This window comes from Colletotrichum spaethianum (genome assembly GCF_022836535.1).
Source record: "Colletotrichum spaethianum MAFF 239500 DNA, contig03, whole genome shotgun sequence".
NCBI lineage: Eukaryota > Fungi > Ascomycota > Sordariomycetes > Glomerellales > Glomerellaceae > Colletotrichum > Colletotrichum spaethianum.
The window spans coordinates 907,046-928,956 of NW_026054773.1; the positions used below are offsets into that span (position 1 = coordinate 907,046).

Genomic DNA, 21,911 nt, shown 5'->3' on the forward strand with positions numbered 1-21,911 from the left:
AGGTTCTACCGAGCTGCGCTACACTTCTCCAAAGATTGCTTCTCGCAGATATCGCTGTCTTCAATCCAAGCCTTGGTCACCCTGATAGTTCACAGTATGCTGACACCCGCCGAAGTCAATCTATTCACTTTAGTTCACATTGGGCTCGCGCATTGCGTTGAGTTGGGTATTCACCGGGAGCCGCCACCAGCTGCCGATCCAGACGATATGAATAATCAGCAGATCAGACGTCTGGCATTCTTTACTGTTTATTCCTTAGACAGGTAGGGGTAGATTACTGGTTTTTTTCGTTTCCGTTCAATGTTAATAGAAACAGGTCTGTATCCTCTATTCAGGGACGACCGCTCGGCTTCCGAGACGAAACATTCGATGTCCAGATGCCCAAACCACAATCATCACGACATATAAACGCAACGAGCAGCCCAATGTTGTCTTCTTTTTCAGCAGCGGTTCTGACATTCGCGAGACTTCAATTCGAACTGGATCGCGTTATTTCTGATGTCAAATTACAACTGTATCATCTTCCGTGCGACTCTACCTGGTTTGCGCTGCCACCAAACCCGACAATCCAGCAGACCAGAATCAAGGATGAGCTTAATAGTTGGTGGCAAAGAGTTTCTAAAGAACCATTCAACTTTTCGGGTCTTGATAACCGTCAAAGACGCATGTGGAAGCTGAAACTAAAGATCAAATACCATACAACAATGGTTATGCTCTTCCAACCGTCACAAGCGATACGAACCCCGCCTTCGGAATCGCTTCAAGTTTGCTTCAACAACGCTGCCTCTATACTCCAGGACTATCAGGCGTTGCACGATATGCAAGGTCTGCACCACGGATGGCGAACAGTTCAGAACATCTTTGCCGCTGGGGCGACGTTGATCTACTCATTTTGGACATGCTCAGCCGTTCGACAAAGCGCGTCGACGGCAGACCTCTCAAGAAGCCTGCGTGCTTGCTCGGGTCTTTTGACTGTCGGCGGTGAGTGGTGGCCTTCTGTCAAGAAAGGACAGAAAAGCTTCGGCGCCATCGTCGATTTGACAATTCGCAAGCTGTATACTGGCAATATGCCGTCCAAGAACCCCCGACTCTTTACTCCTCTTTCTTCAGATGACGGACAACATGCTATGGGGGAGCCAGAGGAGGCGGCAATCTATGACACAACCAGCCAACAAGAAAATATCCCGCCTCTCCCGCTCAATGGAACTGACACATCTTGGCAACATATACCGGGGCCTTCTGTGGACATGGCACACCCTCAGGATTCCGTACACTGGCAGGGAGTTTACCCTAGCGGCTCGTTTCATCCAGGAGCCGACGACTACGTTCCGGAGATAGAGAGTTTTCTAGCTGACTTTGACAAGTCCGAGTTCAGCTGGAGCTTTCCTTTGGCCGGCATTGGCGACCCGTACGAGATAGGAAACTTTACAAATCCAGGGTATTGACTGTCACGCGCGATTGGAGCGGCACTGAAAAGGGGTTGTGCGGATGGCTCCCCACATTTGCCCCAATTTTGGTGGTGGACGGAGCATTCCGTCTCCATCTCACCTGGACGTCATATGGACTACTCCGTCGCTGACACAGCCCGGCAGTTTGGCAGGGTACTGTCCAGTCATTCTTGACCTCGAAGACACTGATGACAAGTCGCGACCGATTTGATGCCAACGTTTACAAGGCGGACTGGCCAGCTGATAAAGAATGGAAGAACTACTGCTTGGCGTTCGGGCTGGCGCGTCATTGCAAAAGTCATCAACATGTTGTCTCTGTTGAGACGAGTGCAGCCAAACGCTTACTCTTCTTCGAGGCAAATTTCCTGGGCAGTGTTGACACGAGATCCTGCAACGCCAGCTGGACATGTCGCTCTGAGTCCATTGGAGTCTGTGAGTCTCAGCCGTTGTCCAGATGGTATCTCGATGTCGTTCTGACCATGTAGTGCAATACACTAGATTACAGGCTGCGACTGGAAGCTCTTCGCACTGTTCAACGATCTACGAAACGCCCCTGACTCTCTCCGAGAAAGTGCTGTACAGTCAACTGATTACAGGCGAGAATGACTGGTCACTCGATAACATATGGCGTGGAAAGACGATACGGGTCCTGCGGCCAGATCAAGTTGCTTGCCATGACGCCACGGCGACAATGGCGCTTTTGTAATTCATTAGCGCCGGCCTCCCGTGGGTCAGAGTACCGACTTCAGTACACAGTGACCGCTTGATAGTAGCCGAAAAGGGAGACAAGCAGGATCTCGCGCGAGGCGCAAGCAACCACAAAGAGGTATATGCCTTCCTTGGCAGTGCGTCGAGAAAATATGGGATTGGCTACTGGAAGCCTGGAGCGGGAATTATTCACACGACTATCTTCGAGAACTACGCATTTCCTGGCGGGCTCATGATCGGTACCTACTCGCACACACCCAACGCTGGAGGAATGAGTAGGCTAGGCATTGGCGTTGGCGATGTTGACGCCGTCGACGCAATGTCTGGTATGCCTTGGGAGCTCGCATCCCCAAAGGTCATTGGCGTTCGCCTGACTGGCAAGTTCCAAGGATGGAGCTCACCCAAGGACATTATCTGCAAAGTTGCTGGTATACTGACAGTATCTTGAGGCAAGGGCAAGATTATCGAATTTTTCGGCCCTGGTACCAACACATTAGGAGCGACTGCAATGGCAACGGTATGCAACATGTCTGCTGAGGTTGGATCTACGTCGTGTATTTTCCCCTATTCAGGAGCTACGTCGCGTTATCTGTTAGCGACGAATCGGGAAGAAATAGCAAAATACGCCTACACTTTCAAGAAGGAACTGCTTGTGGCAGATGCGGGCAGCGACAGATATTACGACAACGTCATCAAGATGACCTGTCAACCCTTGAGCCTCACATCAATGGCCCCTTCACCTCTGATCTGGCCCATCCGCTCTCGAGATTTAAGCAGCACATTAGCGAGAACTCTTGGCCCTCGGAGCTAAGCTGTAGCTTGGTGGGAAGCTGCACCAACAGCTCACATGAGGACCTCGAGAAGGTCCGAGATCTTGTCGTCCAAGCGCGAGAGGCCGGCTTGGAGAGAACCAAGACACCCTCCTTGGTCAGCCCTGGCAGTGAACAGATTCGCGCAACGGCTGAAGCAGAAGGGATTCTTACGACCTTGAGGCAAGCTGGCGCCACGGTGTCGAGCAATTCCTGTGGTTCATGTGTTGGTCAATGGGACCGCAAAGACGTTGATATTAAGGGCGCCGAAGAGAACTCTGTTTGTGTCTAGTTTCAACAGAAACTTTACTGATCGCCAGGATGGCAATCCTGCAACTCACTCCTTCGTGATATCGTCCAAGCTAGCAACAGCGTTCGCGTTCGTTGGCGACCTCACCTTCAACCCGATCACCGATAGCATCTGTACCACGTACGTCTGGCAAATCTGAGGTTTTCAGATTCTCCCCACCAAAAGCCGACGAACTACGATCCGTCTTTTCACCCAATACTTACCGCTTCCAACCGCCTGTCATGTCCGATACCTCGGATCTAATAGTCAACATCGACCCAAGCAGTGATAGCCTTCAACTGTTGACACCTTTTAGCCCCTGGCAGAGCGGACAAGCAAGCGACATGAATATCTTGACCAAGGTCCGCGGAAAATGCACCACAGACCATATATCCCCTGCCGGTCCATGGTACAAGTATCGTGGCCATCTGGAAAATATCAGCAACAACATGCTGCTCGGCGCCACCAACGCGTTTCTTCCGGGCTACAGCTCGTGGGAAAATATCGGTAAAGCTACGGATCCTGTCGATCAGTTAATCAAGCCTGTTCCGCAGGTAACGCGAAGTGTGAAGAAGGCTGGCATCAGATGGTGCATCGTCGCAAACGACAACTACGGAGAGGGTAGCTCGCGAGAGCATGTCGCTCTAGAGCCGCGGTACTTAGGAGGTGTTGCTATTATCGCCAAAAGCTTTGCGAGGATTCACGAGACGATTTTGAAAAAGCAGGGCATGCTGCCGCTTACATTTAGTAACACTGGTGACTATGCGAAGATCAAGGATGGCGACCACTTGAGCCTGTTGGATGTTGAGGAAGGAGAATTGCAGCCTGGGAACCAAGTTACGATGGAGATTGTAACGCATGAGGGCTCCAGGTGGAAGGCAAAGTTGAACCACTCTTATGAACTCAACCAGGTCAGCTGGCCTAGAGCCGGAAGTGCGCTTAATTACATCAAACATGTTGTTCTTGGTCAGAAAGCATAATTCATTGAAATACCGCCTGCGGTAATAAAGGATATCACGGTGATACCATCACTATTCATTCAGAAACCAAAATATTTCCGTTCAAAGTTCCAAGATGGCATAACAAGTGATTTTTGGTATGAAGAACGGATATTTATACACTTGCACCAGCTCTTTGCGAAAGCTAAAGTGACACGATGTTCTTCTGACCAATCCTCAGGGTTTCTAACGATTGAACGAGCACCCAGTGGAAATCCAGTGGACTAACTGAGAAGACTAGAGGCGAGCGGTAAACGGTTGGATCGCTAAATTATAATGCCCTTAATTCCATTCGGACCTTGCTTCCATCTTGTTCTTCTCGCCACAGCATTTTCTGGACTTATTGAAGCTGGTGTTCTTTTGGGTCTTGGGGGTGCTAGGGACATGCATGCTGGCAATAACTATCCGTCATCGAAGGAGTTGGCAACTTTGCTGTAGAATCTTTGGGCTCCGTACTACTTTCTGACTTCCCTGCACGTAAGTAAGACATCACCAAATCATTGCTCACGGAAAGTATAGCGCCTACAGTTTCAACAACTCCTTCCTTACCGTTGTCAAAGGCTTCTAGCTTGGCAATAACAACCTGAGTGTTGTTCTGACCGCACCGCCTTACTTGCCACCTACATTACCGTTCTAACTGCATGATTCTCGAACCGACGCAACGATCGTGGCTTTTACATCTCAGTGTGGCAGGCTGTGGCGTGCGTTGGCGTCCTCATCTGTTTCTTCAGTCAGAAGTGATGAACGTTGTGCTGCAGCAATCTCGTACATCCATAGTTATTGCTAGCTCAAAAGGTATGGTGAACGATCTTCGCGAAAGTCAAGAACGGCGAGAAGAAAACTGACACATATATCCATATTTTCAGTTTGGCCAGCCCAACCTTGGACCATATGATAGAGACGAGAGCCAACGCGGTGTACATCATCAATCTTCTCAATTAATTGAGAAAAGCTCGGAGTCCTTACCGTCTCTAACCGAAAGCTGGACGAAGATACGTAATGGCGAATCTATCGATGATGGCTTTCTCTGACTTAATAAATGTTGCTACTTGTGTGACCAGAAGACCATACACACAGGAGCTACCTAAAAGTTGAAGACTAGTAGGATGAGTGGCACGTTGTTTACTCTGTAAATTCTAAATGACTAAAGACGTTCGCTGATCTTCAAATGTCTGAATTTGACGATTGGCCCGCCTTCAAAATGGAAGATGCTCTGCCAAAAAAGAATGATTTCATGTTTGGCTAATAGACGTTTCGTCAGACGATGTAAGTGACTGAGGCCCTTCAGGTTACACTCTTAACCATAGACTGTTTTTACATAATCGACTGATTCTAAGAAGCGGATTACACCCACCAGGAGTTTTAACATTCAGTCCTATCATTCATGATAGACACGCCGTACCAGATGGTCTTCTCCAACCTCGAGAGATAAATATTGATCAGGGGCTAAAGTCTACGAGAGATGAAAAGTTAGGACCTTCGTGACCTTGGTCTCTGACACAGTCCATTGCGACTGGTGGTGTTGATGAAAATGACTAGTCTTCTGTCAGCTTACTATGTTGGGAACAAATTCTCTGCGTAATTACCTCGCATTTCGGACGAATCATGGTTCCTTATCAAATGCCTTTGATGTGAGCTGTGGATATGTCGTTGTGTCACTCGCTCATCACACCTAGTAATATTTGCTCACGTGGTACAAGGCAGTCGCGAACCCCATTGAAACGGATTCGTCAAATCCTATGTGAGATTCCTACCATAGTAAGACTACCATACAAAGTAAAGTAGCCCAAATGGTTAGAAGGCCCATTTGGGCAACGAGGTTGGGTCCGTGTATGTACTAAGGATGCGCGGAAGGTTTATTTACTAGCCAAGCCCGAGGGCCGGTGGAACCTTAATACTGCACAGGTATTCAATCATCAATCAGCATTCTCCTTTTAGGTGGACACCTGTCTCTTCTTGGAGTCTCGTCCACCAGCACCTTTAGTTGCACCATATCACCATGTCGTCCACAAAAAAAAGCTTCGAAGTTGCCATCGTGGGCGGCGGCATAGCCGGAATGATTCTCGCGATCTCCCTTATCAAACGAAATGTGCCATGTATCATCTACGAGAAGGCACATGCGTTCACTGAGCAAGGCGTCGGTTTGGGCATGACTCCAAATGCAGTGCGCGCCATGCAGTTTTGCGATCCTGCGGTTAGAGAAGCCTTCGAGAAGGTGACTGAGCCTCCATTTCAATGGGATTTTCTCGACGGCACAAATGAGACGAACGACAGTATCACCCGATTTTCTCTCGGTAATACAACCATAGGACTGAGGGGCTGTCACCGCGGGCAGTTTCTTAGGGGATTGGTTGAGCTGGTCCCTGAGAGCATGATACGGTTCAAGAAACAGCTAGAACGGGTTGAAGAACATCAGGGAGCCTCCGGAAAGTTAACTTTGGTCTTTAGCGATGGTACCACAGCCGAAACGGATGCGGTCATCGGTTGTGATGGGATCAAGTCCCATACCCGTGGCATCGTTGTCGGACACGACCACCCGTCTGTGAAGTGTACTTACTCTCAAAAATACGCCTATCGGGGACTTATCCCTATGTCACAAGCTATAGAGATTCTAGGCCCGGAGAGAGCGAAGGCGTCCGGCCAGTGGGTAAGTCAGAGCACCTAGTGAAAATCATCCGCAAACAGAAGCGTCGTTGAAGTTCGAGAGTACAAATGTGGGAAAAGCTGACTTTCCAATCAGATTTCTCACGATGTGCATCTCGTCAGCTACCCAGTCGCTCGCGGAACCATGTTGAACGTTGTTGCACATTGCACCGACAGTGAGGACTGGCCCAGCGAGACACAACTGACGCTTCCTGCAGATATGCAAAGCTGCCTTGAAGATGTAAAAAGGCTTAGCCCTCGTCTTCAGCAGGTTATTCAGGCACTCAAGGGCCTCGACCGAGTAAGTCGAGAGGAGTATCCACACATCAACCAGCGTGAATACCTATCTAACATTTGCAGTGGGGACAATTCGATCTTGGCGACCACCCTCCTCCAACATATGCCAAAGGCCGCATCTGCCTCCTTGGTGATGCAGCTCATGCCACTACACCACATCAAGGCGCTGGGGGAGGCATCTGTATAGAAGACGCCGCAGTTATGGCATCGCTTCTGGCAGAAGATGGAGTGCGATGCAGCGCTGATCTTGAAGCTGCGTTTGCTACATTCGACGAACATCGTCGGGAACGGGGTGAGTGGCTTATCAAGAGCAGCAGGCGAGCTGGCGAGCTGTATCAGCTTCAATCTGAGCACGGAAAAGACTTTCAAAAGTTAGAAGCAGAAATCCAGGTGACTTCTAAGAAGATGTGGAATTTTGATATCGAGTTGAATATTCAGAAAGCAGTAAGGGATTTAAACAAACGACTTACTGCATAAACAAATACACATTGCAGCTTGGTGGGTTGGCTGACACCAGACTGTTCAGGGGAAAGTTGAAAGATTTGCGGTTGTTTACCTTTTGTTACATAATTTTGTGAAGCAGCAAACGATGCTTCAATTGTTCTCCTTTCAAGTTCGTTATCAATAAAACAAAGAGATTTACCAAAACTACTATAATCGACAGTAAGCTAGTCTCAAATATTAGTCGATGCTGTGGGGTTAAATTGTGGCATTGTGCCTTTTTCAAGTTATAGCTGGGGTTTCGAAGACCTCGCAACAGCTTTTGCGACTGAAGTCCGGTTCGTCTCCGGAAACTGGTTTATAACGGAATGTGAGAAAAGGAAGATCTCAGGCTGGTCGATAAATAGTTACGTGAAATGCTGTCGATCCATTTGCTCGTTTGGCAATTGTCTTCACAAGCATCTTATTTGCGTTGAGTGTAGACTCGTGAAACGAATCTCATCAAAACTCGTTTCCATGACGCTGAACGCATTGATCAAGCCTGAGAACCACTTTGCGTTCTGTTTTCAGAATTATGATGTAATATGGATTTTTAAAGTTTACGTAAATGTGGGCTCTTGAAAACTCTTGAGCGGATCGTCTGATAAGACGACAAACCCATAGCTTTAACCCCAGAATACCCTCATACTCACTGACAATACCACAAACCCCAAAACCTCACCGGGAGGGAAAGCCGCCACCAGCACCAAAGAACAATGCCCGCCGATTTTGATAAACAAAGCTACTGGGGCGAGCGTTTCGCCTCCGAGACCAGTTTCGAGTGGTTGACACCCTCTACAACCCTTATGTCGGTCGTGGATCCTTATCTCGCCAATCTGAACGATTCGGCTCGCATCCTGCAACTAGGGTTTGGAACGAGCGACCTGCAGAACCATATTCGGCAACGGGGCTTCACGAACATTACCAACGTCGACTTCGAGCCGTTGGCGATCGACCGCGGCCGGGTACTGGAAAAGCAAGTATTCGGTGATGTGAAGATGCGCTACCTCGTGGCGGACGTGACCCAGCTCCACTTGCCTGACAGGTTTGATCTGATTATCGACAAGAGTACAGTCGATGCGGTATCTTGCGGTGGCTTGGAGGCGTTTTTAAGGATGGCGGAAGGAGTAAGGCGGCACTTGACCGACGACGGCTATTGGATTTCGCTGAGTTATTCGTTTTGCCGCTTCGACGTCGATAACCTGCCGCTCGATGTTGAAATTATCGAGAAGATCCCCACGCCGAAGCTGAAGCCCAATGACCCGGATGTTTACCATTGGTGCTACCTTCTGAGGCCGAAATTATGGCAATAGGGCGCATTTTCAGGATACTGCATGACACTTGGGGGGATGAGTGCTCGTTTGACCTCCTTCGATACCCTGGCATAGTTGATTTCGAGCCGTCATCAACGAGCTTGCCTGACAATCTAACCAAGAAATGCATGTTTGATAGGCGACGATAATCTTTAACGGTGATCTTATGATCTATCTAGTTATTTGTTTATAGTCAAGTTTATATATGTCATAAAACTTCGTGTCTTCGTCTTGTTTAGACCAAGGACTGGCCGGGCTTGAAATCGGGATGGAAAGGATAGTCGATGTATCCCTGAGGGATGGATGGAGTGTAGAAGGTCTGCCTGTCGTACTTGTTCAATGGCAAGCCATGCTTGATACGGAACGGCAAGTCCGGATTCGCCAAGAAGTGGCGGCCAAAAACAACGGCGACATCCCACTTTGCGTACTCCTCATCCACGGCTCGCTGTGCTAACTCGGGGGTAAATCCACCCGCAACAAGGATGGGCGAGATGTTATCCCAAATCTCCAGGATGAATTCGATTCCCTCTACCTTCTCGATGTCTTCCCAGTTGTTGACGCGGGATTCAATAACATGCAGGTAAGCGAGCTTCAGCTCCTTCAACTTCTGAGCCAGGAACGAGAACTGGGGCACAGGGTCCTGCATTCTCATGCCTTGGAAGTTGCTGTAGGGGCTGATGCGGAAGCCGACCTTGTCGGAGCCGATAGCATCAACAAGCGCGGCGGCAACGTCGACAGGAAATCTGGCTCGGTTTTCGACGCTTCCGCCCCACTGATCCGTGCGCTTGTTGCAAGTGTCCTGAAGGAACTGGTCGACCAAGTATCCGTTGGCACCGTGAACCTCAATGCCGTCAAAGCCAGCCGCAATCGCGTTCTTGCCTGCCTGCGCAAAGTCTTGGACAGCCGCGGCGATCTCCTCGGCCGTCATCTCCCGGGGAACGGGCGACTCGGAACTAATGGGTACGGCGCTGGAGCTCAGCAGGGGGTAGCCACCCTCCTTCTCTAATACAGGGAAAACGGCCGCGCGACCGGGCGCGATAAGCTGGCAGTACATGCTGCTGCCCTTAGCGTGAACGGCGTCCGTGATCTTCTTCCATCCGGCGATCTGACTCTCACTCCAGATTCCCGGCGCATTGGGGAAACCGCCATGGGCAGGGGAGATGAGGACGGCCTCAGCAATAATGAGGGTTCCGGGAACGGCAGCGCGCTGGGTGTAGTACTCGAGGGCAATATCAAGCGGGGTGTGATCGGCGTCGAAGCGGAAGCGGGTAAGGGGCGCCATCACCACGCGGTGAGATAGCTGCGCCTGGCCGACCTTCAGCGGCTGGAAAAGCTTGGAGGACATTGTTGGAAAGTAACCTAGGTCATTTATTTGCTCTGAGACGGGAAAGATGAGATGAATTAGATGCGTGAGATGTACTTAGTCCTCGGGTCGGTCTTATCGCAACGTCAAGCCGAACTGGCTGGGGCGATCTGGCCCTGATAAATAAGCCCCGAGATTCTGTCCACCCTGCCATTGTGGATTCTTCAGTATGGAGACCGGAAGGTGTTTGGAAGGTCGCAATACTCAAGACCCTTGGCGGAGTGCGGTCGGGCGCTGGGGGCCAGGGTGTCGGGAACGAATCTGCCGCCACTTCGACGAATTGCGTTAACGCCGTTGGAGTCGTGAAACGGCTCACAGCCAATGACACCTCTTCTTCGGGCCAAAATACTCCAACGGCTCGTTGGGGTCAAAGATGGAGACCAAGAGAAAAGGTGAAGAAAAAACTATGTGCGAGGAATTGCTTAGAAATGCTACATACAATTGCTAAGCATCGAAATCTCACAGATTTGAGTGGGGCAGTCGTCATTATTTGGACTCTTCAGAGTGACTTCAGTAGTTGTTCGTGACCCGAGCTGTGTTATCTGCTGGCTCATCCATAGAGACGAAATAACTAGTCTGGTGATGCCAAGTTGATAATTTGACGATATTGAAGTTGCTCGATATCTCAATGTCAGAGCATTAAGCCACTGAATTTAGTATATGCGGCCCCGAGTGTGCTAAGTCAAACTGGGAAGATGATCTATTATTTATTTACCCTGGAAGAGCCTACATATCCAATGTTCGATGTTCCGTACATTCCGCCCGTCGCCTAGTGATGATTATACATATTAAGTAGGGAATGATAATGCCAATGGAGAGAATGAGAGAAGTGCAGAAAGATCCTTGATAAGCCATCTCTAAACAACCTACGCACACGCTGAGCTGCATCATTTTTATGCTCGTACCGTAACTTCAGATGTCCATTAGATATGCCTTTCGATGAATTCGAGAACATAGCTTGCGACATCTTCCCAGCCATCTTGAAAAAGCAGTCCGTGGCTGCGACCCTCGAATTCATTGTACTTCACAATTGCAGGGCCCTTGTAGGCTTTATACTCCTTTCTGACGGTCCTCGCGGTGACAATATGGTCTTTCGAGGCACTGATGAGCAGCAGGGGAGCCCGGTCAGGCTTGTCGAATTGGACATAGTTCGGCGCCGCCTGTCCGGCCGTAACGTTGGTCGCTAATTGCCAGAGTACTCGAGAGTCCGCCGGTATGCAGTATCGATCCCATTGCTTCTTGCTCTCTTCGGCCGACAGTAGGTTGCCGAAGCAGTAGTGAAAATGGCTTTCGGAAATCGGGATGGTGGCATCTGAATGTAGGGGGCGGGTGAAGATGGGAAATGCGGTTCTGATAGTGGTTGGTGGGATGTAAATAATGCCCGCCGGCTGCGCAGGACAGACGGCTATGCCCAGGGCTCCTATCCCGCGCGATAGAAGGATCTGAGCGAAAAGACCGCCGAAAGAGTGCCCTATAATGATGGGAGGCTCCGGCAGTTTCTTGATGTATGCCTCGTAGTGATCCACAATGTCTTCGATGCGATGGAGGGCGATAGGCTTCGGATCTGCACGGATCTCTTCATGCGTTCGGCCATCGACCCCTGGCCAACCGGGGGCGTGCACTTCGAATCCTCTTTTTTGGAGAAATAGGATCCAGTACTCCCAAGACAGAGGGGTCATCCACAAACCGTGGATGAGCACGATGGGCGGTTTAAAAAAATCCATTAAGTCTTGGCCGAGATGCCAAGATGCATGCTGTGTAATTACGATGATCTTCTTTGGGGGAAAAGAGACAGAAGGGTGTATCTATGTGCTTTGTGACCAGAGCTGGGTGATGACGTCAAGACTTTTGAGAACGCGGCGTCCGGCAAAGCCATGTTCTTGACTAACTGCCATATGGCTAAACGGCACCTTGGCTTGACCTTGATTTTGAGAGGTTATCATGACGTGAGGAGCCATGAAAACTGCAAATACGGTGCTGTTTCTTCGCAAGATCAAGTGCTCTTATTTTGTGAAGCATTGCAGATTTTGTAAATTGCTAGGTGGTGAAATACCTTTACGGACTTGGTACAACTTCATACAGAGTAAACCCCTAATTTACTGCATTGGTGCCCACCGTTTTCGATGCATTGTAGACGCATCAAATATTCTCAATGATATTAGACTTGGACCATTGTCGAGACTATCTCGGGTTGACCATGTGCTTTCGCATGGGTTCGGGTTAGCGAAGCTATGCTGCTTCTTAGCGACGTGTCACATTGGAATTCGGGCCACAGCACTAATAAGTCTCTGTGCCCCCCACCCACAGCAACTCACTCTTGTTTACAATGAGACACTTGGAGACTTCCTCAAGTAATCAGCCTCCCCTCACTACGGGTATGTGTTGGAATAGCATTTGCATCTGCAAACTGATAAAGACGCAGGTATAAACTTAAGAAGAGGGAAAGGGTACTCGTGACGCACAGCAAGTGCTTGGTTCACTGGCAAGTCGCCAAAGACACCAAGTAACCTTCAATCTTTGGAGTCCCGATTTGATTCACTCGCCCACTACAGTAATGACCCAGCATGGGTTAAGCCTGTTTTAAAATCGCGCATTGCAATTATTCATTCCATGATTTGAGCAGTTCCAGTTGGAGTAACCGACCCCAAATACCCGTTTTTGGTTGGGGAACTTGAGAAATGCGCCTAAAGTTGAAGTATGTGCCTGAAGCTGAGTATGTGCCTGAGCTGAACATAATGATGGTGTCTCGATGCGCCCCACTCCGTCGATCGGAAAACACACAGGCCATTAACCTGATGTACTAGTCATTGCGTCTCCTAAAAGCTGGACGATAGTTGGGTCAGCCTTTAGCGTATAACTAGCTTGGACACCATTACTGATTAGCTTGCAATAACCCGCTCACATCGAGCTCAAAGACCTCGCATGAATCCACGCCTTCTGAGAGGAGGTTTTATGCCCTCCGGTTTCTTCAACTCTTTCTCGCCATCCTCTGTTTCAACCACATACCGATCCTTCTGCATTTCCGCCATCCTCTTCTCGTGTTCCATCTTCCATCGCATAAAGTAACAGCATAATGGAAACAATAGAGTGTTAACAGCTGCCCACGCAAACAGAACGCCAAAGTTGAGCCCAATCTTCGATCGCAAGTCAAACAATAACTGTCGACTTGCCTCGACCACATGGTGAAGCGGCCAAGCATATCCCCAGTGGTAAAACCCTGGAGCCAGATCAATGGCATAGAATGCCGTCGAAACATTTGTGATCACCCAAAAGATCAGCCAGAGGGCAGTCCACGGTTGTCCGACGACCATGGCGACGTTCTCGCAAGCAAGACCTAGCGCTGACATGCCGACAAAATTGACCATCCAGTAAACCGGGAAAGTGCCCCTGCCATAGGCTGTAGCGCCTGTAGGCGGTGCCGGCTCGGTTGGCGAGGCGGGCGGAGCGGTGAAGGGAATTTGGAAGGCGAGTGATATTAAGCTGTAGCTGAGGGAAATGAGAAAGTAGGCAACCATAGTTGCCAACCATCGCCATAATACAAGCTGCCAGAAGCGCAGAGGTGGATGTCCTTGGGGTTGAATATATTTCTGTACATTGATTAGCAAAGGTCTTACTTTGAGATGCTTTTGAAAGTAGCACTTGCCGAATGGATAGGCAAAAAGAACGAAAATGAAAAGAAAGCCATGATGATGAGATAGATGAGTCCAATGCTGACCGCGGGCGTGGCAGTGGCAGGACGAAAGGGCCGCAAGTCAATCACCAACGGCGCGATTCCAGGGTTCACGGCAGATGAAGCTCTAGCGAGGTTTCCTCGACTCAATGACGAGTTAGACATCACCGCCTGCCCCCACTGCTTTCCAAATTGCTGAGTGAATTGTTCTGTGAACTGTGTGATATACTGCTGGATATCACTTTGGTAGGTTGTCTGGTCTCGCGCTGTTTGCAAGATGATTTGTACCGAGCCTGCTGGGTCGTAGTTGGCGTTGCCAGTTGCGACAGCTTCTTGAAGGGCTGCGGTCGCATTCGCATGAATGATCACAGCTGCCCAGCTCTTCCAATTGTATACCGCCATTCTAACGGCCGTGGGGTCGTTGTCGAAATCTGAAGGCGGTAGAATTGTCCATCCTAACGATGGGCCCGGCTTAGCCAATGATTGCTGGACGGTTTGCACCACTGTAGGACCGACGATTGGTTGAACCGATTCATACGGAGCAACTTGGCCATCAAAGTCGACAACATGAACAATAAGAGAACTGATATTAGCCTCGGTCCGGAACAGGACCGCCCAGTATAGTGACAAGATGGCCAGGATGAAGAAGAACAGAATGGTGATCGTGCGCAGCCATAATCGAATAACATGAGCGCGGACTTTTCTCATCGAAGGATGCCAAAAGCCTACGGCATGATGGGGTTGTTGGTATTGGCGACTGAATCCGTTTCCCTCATTGCAATGTTCGTTTGCTTTCGAGCGATCGCCTTCTGTTTGACCCTGCGAAAATGAGGACTCTTCTTGTTGAGACATAGCCATGCTGAGAAACTTGTATTGACTTTGTGTGGAAAAGAATATCCCCTGATTGACTTTCGGGTGGCTGCGGTGGCTTGAAACAAGCTCAAGATACATACCCGAAGCAGCAATCCTTGGGCTGTTGGAGCACGTCTTTGTCGTTTCCAGCGGCTTGGCTTTATGTACATTCAATGAAAAGTGCTTATTTGACATCAAATGCGCCAATGTCGAAATCAATGATGCGTGGTGGACCAATTAATTGATGTGCATAAGTAGCCACTAACAATATCGATGGATAAGACGCTCGATCATCAAATTTCATTGGCTCGTAGCATCATTTGCTTGGCTGAGTACGACGGGTAGCCTGCCTCGTCATGAAGATGACATCACGGTCCATGGAATTCCCTTGAGGGCAGACCACCCCCTGTTCGTCAAGGACAAAACTACCGGAACTTGTCACCACGGATCTTTTAGCCCCTGTTCCATCTCAATTTGATACGTTGCTTCTTAAGCTACGGTTCTTAGTTCATGGTTAGTTCACACAAACCATCAGAACAATTACCTTTTGACTACCCACGTCACAGCCAATTTGTCTTTGTTGACTGCGGTCTGTCCGTAATCGAACAAGAGACAGCTGCACGAGTTGGGCTTATAGCCTCGGCAGAAATTGTTCTAAAAATTGGTCTGAAGTGTACCACAATGAGCCATTGTAAAGAATACTCAACATTGCTTGATTACATCATGGATATATGATTGTGCACAGTTCTGGAAATGATTTTCCGCGTCGGACGAGGAAACAATGGAGCAACTTCGAGCTCCACTATGGGCTCATCTGTCCTTGGGCGGAAGCATATCAGCCGCTTCCGAGATCATACGTCTGTGATGGCAAGTCAAAGCAATATAATGTATGGCTATGGGCTCCCTCCAAGCGAATTAAAGTCCATCATTTGAGTCAGGGGAATGCTGAGCCCTGTAACCTTCGGCTCTGGTCGCGGATGTCTTGGTTTGCAGGTCATCGTTGCGCTGCCCATCCATTGGTTTCAAAACTGAAGCTGCCACTAAAACTGCATGTGGTCGAAATCGATGGCGACTAAATGAAGAAACTGGTGCTGGGGGTCGGTCTAATCCGTATCCAAGTGAGAATCAGCAATTGAATGGTCCTTTACATAATCTCGTCATGAAACCAAATGTAAACTGTTTCTCCTCGCTTTACAAGAGAAACATGTTTACGCCAAAACCCCCGTGAAAACATTAAGTCTGCTGGTATTCTACGTCTGTCGCCTTTCTGTTTGCGGCCCATGGTACTCTTTCTGTGATGCTGTAATGACCGAGAACAGCACGGCCGATGATCTTGCAGTCCATTCTCATAGTATGCTTTTCGAATTTTGCATATATTCTAAACAGCTAACTGCTCACAAGGCTCTTGGATAGCGGATGTATACCTGTGAAGCTCTGAGCACGACATCAGTGAATGTGCACTCGAGGCCGAAAATCACAACAATATTTCGGAGTGTCCGGTGACATTTTAGCGAAAAGATTGCTATGATTCCTAATTAAAATATGCGCAGTGAGCACGAGACTCCTACTACTATTTGGTCAATAGTTTCAGTTGAATCAAACAAGATCAAATCATTCATGGTGAAGGTCAATACAGGTATGCGGCCGGATTAGTAATGTATTGCGAATTCAACAGCTCTAGCTACAGTGTAGTCGAAACAGTTGATAAAACCCTGGGCTTAGGCTCGTTCAAGCGTGTGATCTCCTCAAAGACGAGGCATTTTTGATGACGAGATCCTAGATGGGTACTTCTGAACTCTATCATCAGAAAAACATGGCATATGGAAGCTATTGTGTATGAAGACTTGAAGCTGCCTTGAGAGCTGTATGATTGTGGGTTAATGTTGCATATATCGCTCAGTTGCAATATGTCAAATGTGTCAGTGTTGCCTATTTAATCTCATAAACGACATATACGAAAAAAGGCGTCAGAACCTCACCCTCGACTGGTCGGGTAAGGAACGGTGAATATGGGGCTAAAATTAGCACCGAAAGCACTCATCCAAATGGGTTGGCGATGATGTCACCTGAATCCACCATTAAGCATTGAGTGCAGCTTTTCAGCAGCAATTGGCAACAATTGGTGATTTGCTATTGTTCCTAGGAGAGGATGCAATGTCTGACGCTGTCTGATCGCTCAACACAACTGAGCCCCAAGCTCGTCTGGCAAAATCGACAAAGTTGTATTGCTTGGATTGAAACTGAAAGTGGTCTCACGGCATGTAGCGGAACGAAGGATGTCTGTAACCCAGCTGACCATGCTCCACTTCCGTCAGGCCTTCCAGTCTGTGGCCCCTCTTTCCAGTCGCTCTAGCCCTGTTTTCGAACAGGCAATATAATACTCCAATCAATGCTAGCAAAACGGTTAAGCTTTGCCCGACAAGGTTGATGGTGTGCCCGGCAAAATACTTTGGAGCATCTTTGAACGTGTATGTCCATCTGTTACCATTGTAAGAATGGGGTACTAGAGCGGGAGAAAACTTGACTACTGGAGCTGAACGTACGTTGCGACAATACCGCCGATGGTGCCGATCGATACAACGTACCCGCTCGTAACTGCCTGAACAGAAGGCCCCGCCGAGTCTGTTATTCTGTTAACGATCAAATCTTCGCTAGGCGAAGATGAATGATTGAACCTACTATTGATTGCCCAACTCAAAAATCCGGGACCACCAGGGAAAGCGCCTGCTGTTACAAAATACACCGCCATATATCTGATATTTGCTCGTGTTTCGAATCTCAGAATAGCGAATCCAATCACAGCAATAAAGGAAAACGCCGCCAGGTAGATACCGCGCTGACGTGTCTTATCGCTGAACCACGCAATCGTGATGGCGGTAAGAGCAGCCACGACATAAGGTGGCACAGAATATAGTTGTGCTTGGGTGGCCGTCCAGCCCAAGTCAGCAAGGATTGTTGGCATGAAGACGGAAAGCCCTTGTACGGTGATATTGATCAAGAAGAAGCCAAAGGCACACGTGTAGTTGTGGATGCACATGACAGCCCTCTTGACGTCCCCCAACTTCACCTTTTCCTCGGCACTGGCCTTTTGTTGGCACTGTAGGCGTTCCACAGCAATCTTTCGTTCCCGGTCATCGAGAAAGTAGGCAGTGGCTGGGTTCGTAGGCATCCAAAGGGGGGCGAAACCTCCAACGAGGACGGTGACGAATCCTTCGAAAAAGAAGATGTTGCGCCAAGTATGGATGGGCGTGCTATCGAAACCCCAAGGCGGAATCCGAGAGAGACCAGCTGCGAGGAGTCCGCCAAAGGCGCCAGCAATGGAAGCAGCTGATATAAAGATGCCCAGCCGAAACAACAGCTCTTCTCTCTTGTAGAAACTACTCAAGAAAAAGGAAAATCCCGGCATTGCTCCGCCCTCAAAGAGACCGAGGATGGCGCGCGCTACGACAAGACCTTCGAACGAAGTGACGAAAGCCGTGCAAAGAGAAACAAGACCGAAGCCGACAACAAGGAATGGTAGGTAGAACCGGGGCCCGACCCGTTTGAGTACTATATTACTCGGTACCTCGACCAAGAGGTAGACAATATAGAATACTGATAGAGCCCAGTTGAATCGATATCCTTGAATGTTGATATCGTTTGCCATGCCTTGAATTCTCGCATTTCCAATATTGGCTCGATCGAGAAACTGTACAGGCAGTCAGGAAGCCGCAGAACACGGGAAGTTGGGGCCCAATGTACGCATAGAAGATACAAAAGTGTTACTAATGGAACGGTGTGCCAGTCAAGCTTGTGCCTAATGGCCCTTTCCTCGTCCTCTGTCCATTCCAGCGGCGCTGGCGTATGTTGGCAGACAAGAGACTCGGATTTCACGTCAACGCTGGTAGACTCCATATAAGGCGCTGCAAACCCTCAAATTAGTCTTCGATGGCAGGAAAAACCACAGCGGTTTGAGGGGATTGCTCACGTTTCACGTCCACTTCTATTGCAATCTCATCGATGGTGGAGAGCACCATCTTGACAGTCTGTCGAGGCGATGCCTGGGACCTCTCTTGAATGGTGAGTTATCGAGTGGGGAGAATGATGGAATCATGAATGGGCAGCAAACAATCATAATAGACCAAGCCGACTTGGTGCGACAATGCGATGCTGCGCGGTGGAACCTGTCTACGTGAGGGGTTTAGTGGCTGGGCTTTACTAGTATCCAGGTATGTCTGAAAAGTCGGCACGAGCGCTGAAATCCATCAGAGTTTCTTCGGCAAATGTCTGTAGCATTGTGCCCAGCCCCAGACCCAGTTCATGCTGTCCATCGTCCAATAATCCATCAACGGCTTGCCAGGATGTCGCGTTCGGGAGAGAATGCGGGGTATAGGAAGAAGATTTTTGACTTACCTACACCTACAAGGCACTCATAATTGATGAGTGTGAGGGGCCGTCCAGCCAAGGGGACATGGGTAACAATGGTAGGGGTTGGTGGGTCAAACATGATTTAGGGGGGCATACCGGTATCTTGCTACCCAGTCGTGCCAGTCCTTGCGCAACCCTGAATATTGCCGAAGCATCTGATCTTCAAAGCCATAGTTTCCTCATATCGCAGGCTGAGAACAATCAGCCGTTTTGTGTGAACTCTTGTCACCCTCTTAGCTAGCACGTTTGCCCAGTCCAGCGACCTTTCGTTCGGGTACCTTGGAAGCACTGGTCGACACGGCAGTTGGTTAATTTGACGTCAACTGCTCGAGAGGATGAGTGATTCTTCCTTATGGCTGGTAGGGCGAGCAACTCAATACCCTGAATGATTCACTCAAAAATAAATCCCCAATATTCAAGCTAGTTGGCCAGCACGGGTGTTTGCGAAACAAACCGCGGTCGCTGTGTGCCAGCTGCATATTAACAGTCAACTCTTGTAGCTCAAATGGTCTGCCTTAAGGCTTGGCTCCCAAGGAGTTACGTAGCGAGCCAAGCGGAAGAATCTCAGAGCGGTGTGGTCAGCTTCTGGGATATCTCTTGGGCTCGGGAATGTCAAGAACGAAAGCGCCTATGTGTGGTGGTACGTGGTCGTCCGGTCTTGCGCACGGCAAACGCTTGCCCACCAAGACATTCGAACTGAAACAGGTGCTAAAGTGTCCATTGTTTCGTTTTTTTACTCCAGTCGGATGAGACTGTTCGTCGACGTAGCTAGGTCGTATGCATTCATTTATCTCAACCTCCATTTAAGATGCTGACTTGAACGCAGTGAATGTAGTCATGGGTAGGCGAATGAGTTCATGCAATTATGGGTCCAATGTTTTTCCCATGCTATAATCGTCAAGTACTGCCCTAATTGCAATCCATTCCATCGATGCCAAATGATTAAGGTATAAAAGTCTGTTGAGACATGCCAGATAAATCATTTGCTAATTGCCCAGCCACATCTAACGCCAGTGAACGCCTGAAAGCGTCGAGAGATTACAACGCCCGCAAGAAACCTCTTTTTCTCCTGGGAGGCTCGACACCAGGCTGCTTGGGTATTTGTTTCTCAACGTCATATCTGTGCAGGTGGAAGTGTGGCAACTTCGTCTCCTTCTTGCGGATTTCTTTCTCGTCCTTCCATCGCAAGACGTAACATGCCGGTACAAACAAGATAGTGTTGACGCATACCCAGGCGATGAGAACCCCGAAGTTCAAGCCGATGCGTGAGTGAAGATCAAATAAAATCTGACGACTACCTTCGATCACATGGTGATACGGCCAAGCGTACGCCCACCTGTAGAAGCCTGGGGCGATATCAGGAGGCCAAAACCCAGTCAAGGTGTTCGTCAGAGTCCAGAATGTCAACCATAGACCGACCCAGCGAGGGCCAATGACCATGGCCATGTTTTCGCAAGCCATTCCCAAGGCCGCCATACCGAAGAAATTCAGTAACCAGAAGACAAAGAATGAAGCCTTTCCGTATGCATTGGGATTTTTGGCGACTTCTACAGCTGATGCTGGCGGATTAGAGAAGGGCACTTGGAATACCAGTGATATCAGACAATAAGTCAATGATAGGAGGAAGTACGCCGCCATCAATGACAGCCAACGGCGTATGACGTAGTGCCAGTAGTGCACGGGTGGATGACCCTCAGGCACTATACATTTCTGAGAAGTGGGTTGTAAGCATGAATCTGAGACGACGCGAAGAGGGTTAAGCTTGGACTAACCATGTCATCCGCAAGGTAGTAAGTGAACCCAAGGTGTGCAATAAGAAAGCTTAGTCCAAAGGTTACTGCCGGAATCGCCGCCGGAGGTCCGAACGGCCGAAGGTCCAACATGAGAGGTGACACCCCGGGGTTGACAGCACTCGCGGCCTGGCGCAGAGTCTCCTTTGTGATGGTATCGTTCGCCATGATCATCTCTCCCCAAGTCTTTCCGAATTGGTTCATCAGTTCCGATGTGAAAGTGGTGAGACTGGGAAGAATGTAGCTGTATGTCATGAACGAGTCTCTTCCAGACATTGTGATGACTTGGACAGCGCCGGTTGGATCATACGAGGAGTTTCCAATTGCGACTGCTTCTTGGAGGAGGGCGGTCGCATTGGGGTTGATGATGATTGCCGACCAAGCCTTGAAGTGATACACAGCTTCACGGACTTTAAGGGGATCGAATCTGAACTCGCTCGCTGTTCGTATTTGATATCCAATGGATGGAATCGGACTCCATAGCGTCTCGTTGGCCAAGTTGGTGACCGTAGGGCCGACGAGCGGCGCAACTGTATCGTAGGGCGCGACCTGGCCATCAAAGTCGACGACAAAGCATACAAGCGATGGCAAGTTCTCTTCGATGCGAAAAACTATGCCCCAGTAAAGACAAAGGATGAGAAACATCGAGAAGCAAATGATGAAGGCTGGCAGCCCGTCAGCTCTTGTACGCTCATCGACGTCCGAGATTCGGATTTGACTCACTGTTTCTGCACCACATCATGGAAATATGCTTTCGCACCTATTGAGTACACTCGTCAGTCAATTTGTTTTTGTAGGAGTAAGGCCTGTGGCTGTTTATCAACATACCGTTGCCAAAGTCGGA

General features: G+C 49.1%; 8 protein-coding genes across 8 annotated transcripts; 3 read left to right on the forward strand and 5 right to left on the reverse strand.

The window, feature by feature from the left end:
• Nucleotides 1-1,902: 1,902 nt before the first annotated feature.
• Nucleotides 1,903-4,234, forward strand: ColSpa_01737 (aconitate hydratase, mitochondrial; the record flags this gene model as incomplete). The annotated part of the gene is given in 6 exon segments (XM_049267949.1): nt 1,903-2,150; nt 2,163-2,584; nt 2,606-2,844; nt 2,874-3,245; nt 3,286-3,395; nt 3,424-4,234. 6 exon segments carry the CDS (start codon nt 1,903-1,905, stop codon nt 4,232-4,234), a joined length of 2,202 nt encoding a protein of 733 aa, XP_049123906.1.
• Nucleotides 4,235-6,251: 2,017 nt separating this feature from the next.
• Nucleotides 6,252-7,669, forward strand: ColSpa_01738 (FAD-dependent monooxygenase sorC; the record flags this gene model as incomplete). The annotated part of the gene is made up of 3 exons (XM_049267950.1): nt 6,252-6,899; nt 7,167-7,196; nt 7,256-7,669. The coding sequence occupies 3 exons, from the start codon at nt 6,252-6,254 to the stop codon at nt 7,667-7,669; spliced, it is 1,092 nt and encodes a 363-aa protein (XP_049123907.1).
• Nucleotides 7,670-8,388: 719 nt separating this feature from the next.
• On the forward strand, nt 8,389-8,985 carry ColSpa_01739 (methyltransferase-like protein 13; the record flags this gene model as incomplete). Its single annotated transcript, XM_049267951.1, has 1 exon — nt 8,389-8,985. The coding sequence occupies one exon, from the start codon at nt 8,389-8,391 to the stop codon at nt 8,983-8,985; it is 597 nt and encodes a 198-aa protein (XP_049123908.1).
• Nucleotides 8,986-9,220: 235 nt separating this feature from the next.
• ColSpa_01740 (chanoclavine-I aldehyde reductase fgaOx3) lies at nt 9,221-10,330 on the reverse strand (the record flags this gene model as incomplete). Its single annotated transcript, XM_049267952.1, has 1 exon — nt 9,221-10,330. The coding sequence occupies one exon, from the start codon at nt 10,328-10,330 to the stop codon at nt 9,221-9,223; it is 1,110 nt and encodes a 369-aa protein (XP_049123909.1).
• A 2,927-nt stretch (nt 10,331-13,257) lies between these two features.
• On the reverse strand, nt 13,258-13,863 carry ColSpa_01741 (nitrosoguanidine resistance protein SNG1; the record flags this gene model as incomplete). The annotated part of the gene is made up of 1 exon (XM_049267953.1): nt 13,258-13,863. One exon carries the CDS (start codon nt 13,861-13,863, stop codon nt 13,258-13,260), a length of 606 nt encoding a protein of 201 aa, XP_049123910.1.
• Nucleotides 13,864-17,394: 3,531 nt separating this feature from the next.
• Nucleotides 17,395-18,516, reverse strand: ColSpa_01742 (putative transporter; the record flags this gene model as incomplete). Its single annotated transcript, XM_049267954.1, has 2 exons — nt 17,395-17,492; nt 17,550-18,516. The coding sequence occupies 2 exons, from the start codon at nt 18,514-18,516 to the stop codon at nt 17,395-17,397; spliced, it is 1,065 nt and encodes a 354-aa protein (XP_049123911.1).
• Nucleotides 18,517-20,315: 1,799 nt separating this feature from the next.
• On the reverse strand, nt 20,316-20,723 carry ColSpa_01743 (nitrosoguanidine resistance protein SNG1; the record flags this gene model as incomplete). The annotated part of the gene is made up of 1 exon (XM_049267955.1): nt 20,316-20,723. One exon carries the CDS (start codon nt 20,721-20,723, stop codon nt 20,316-20,318), a length of 408 nt encoding a protein of 135 aa, XP_049123912.1.
• A 254-nt stretch (nt 20,724-20,977) lies between these two features.
• On the reverse strand, nt 20,978-21,712 carry ColSpa_01744 (uncharacterized protein; the record flags this gene model as incomplete). The annotated part of the gene is made up of 1 exon (XM_049267956.1): nt 20,978-21,712. One exon carries the CDS (start codon nt 21,710-21,712, stop codon nt 20,978-20,980), a length of 735 nt encoding a protein of 244 aa, XP_049123913.1.
• Nucleotides 21,713-21,911: the final 199 nt, after the last annotated feature.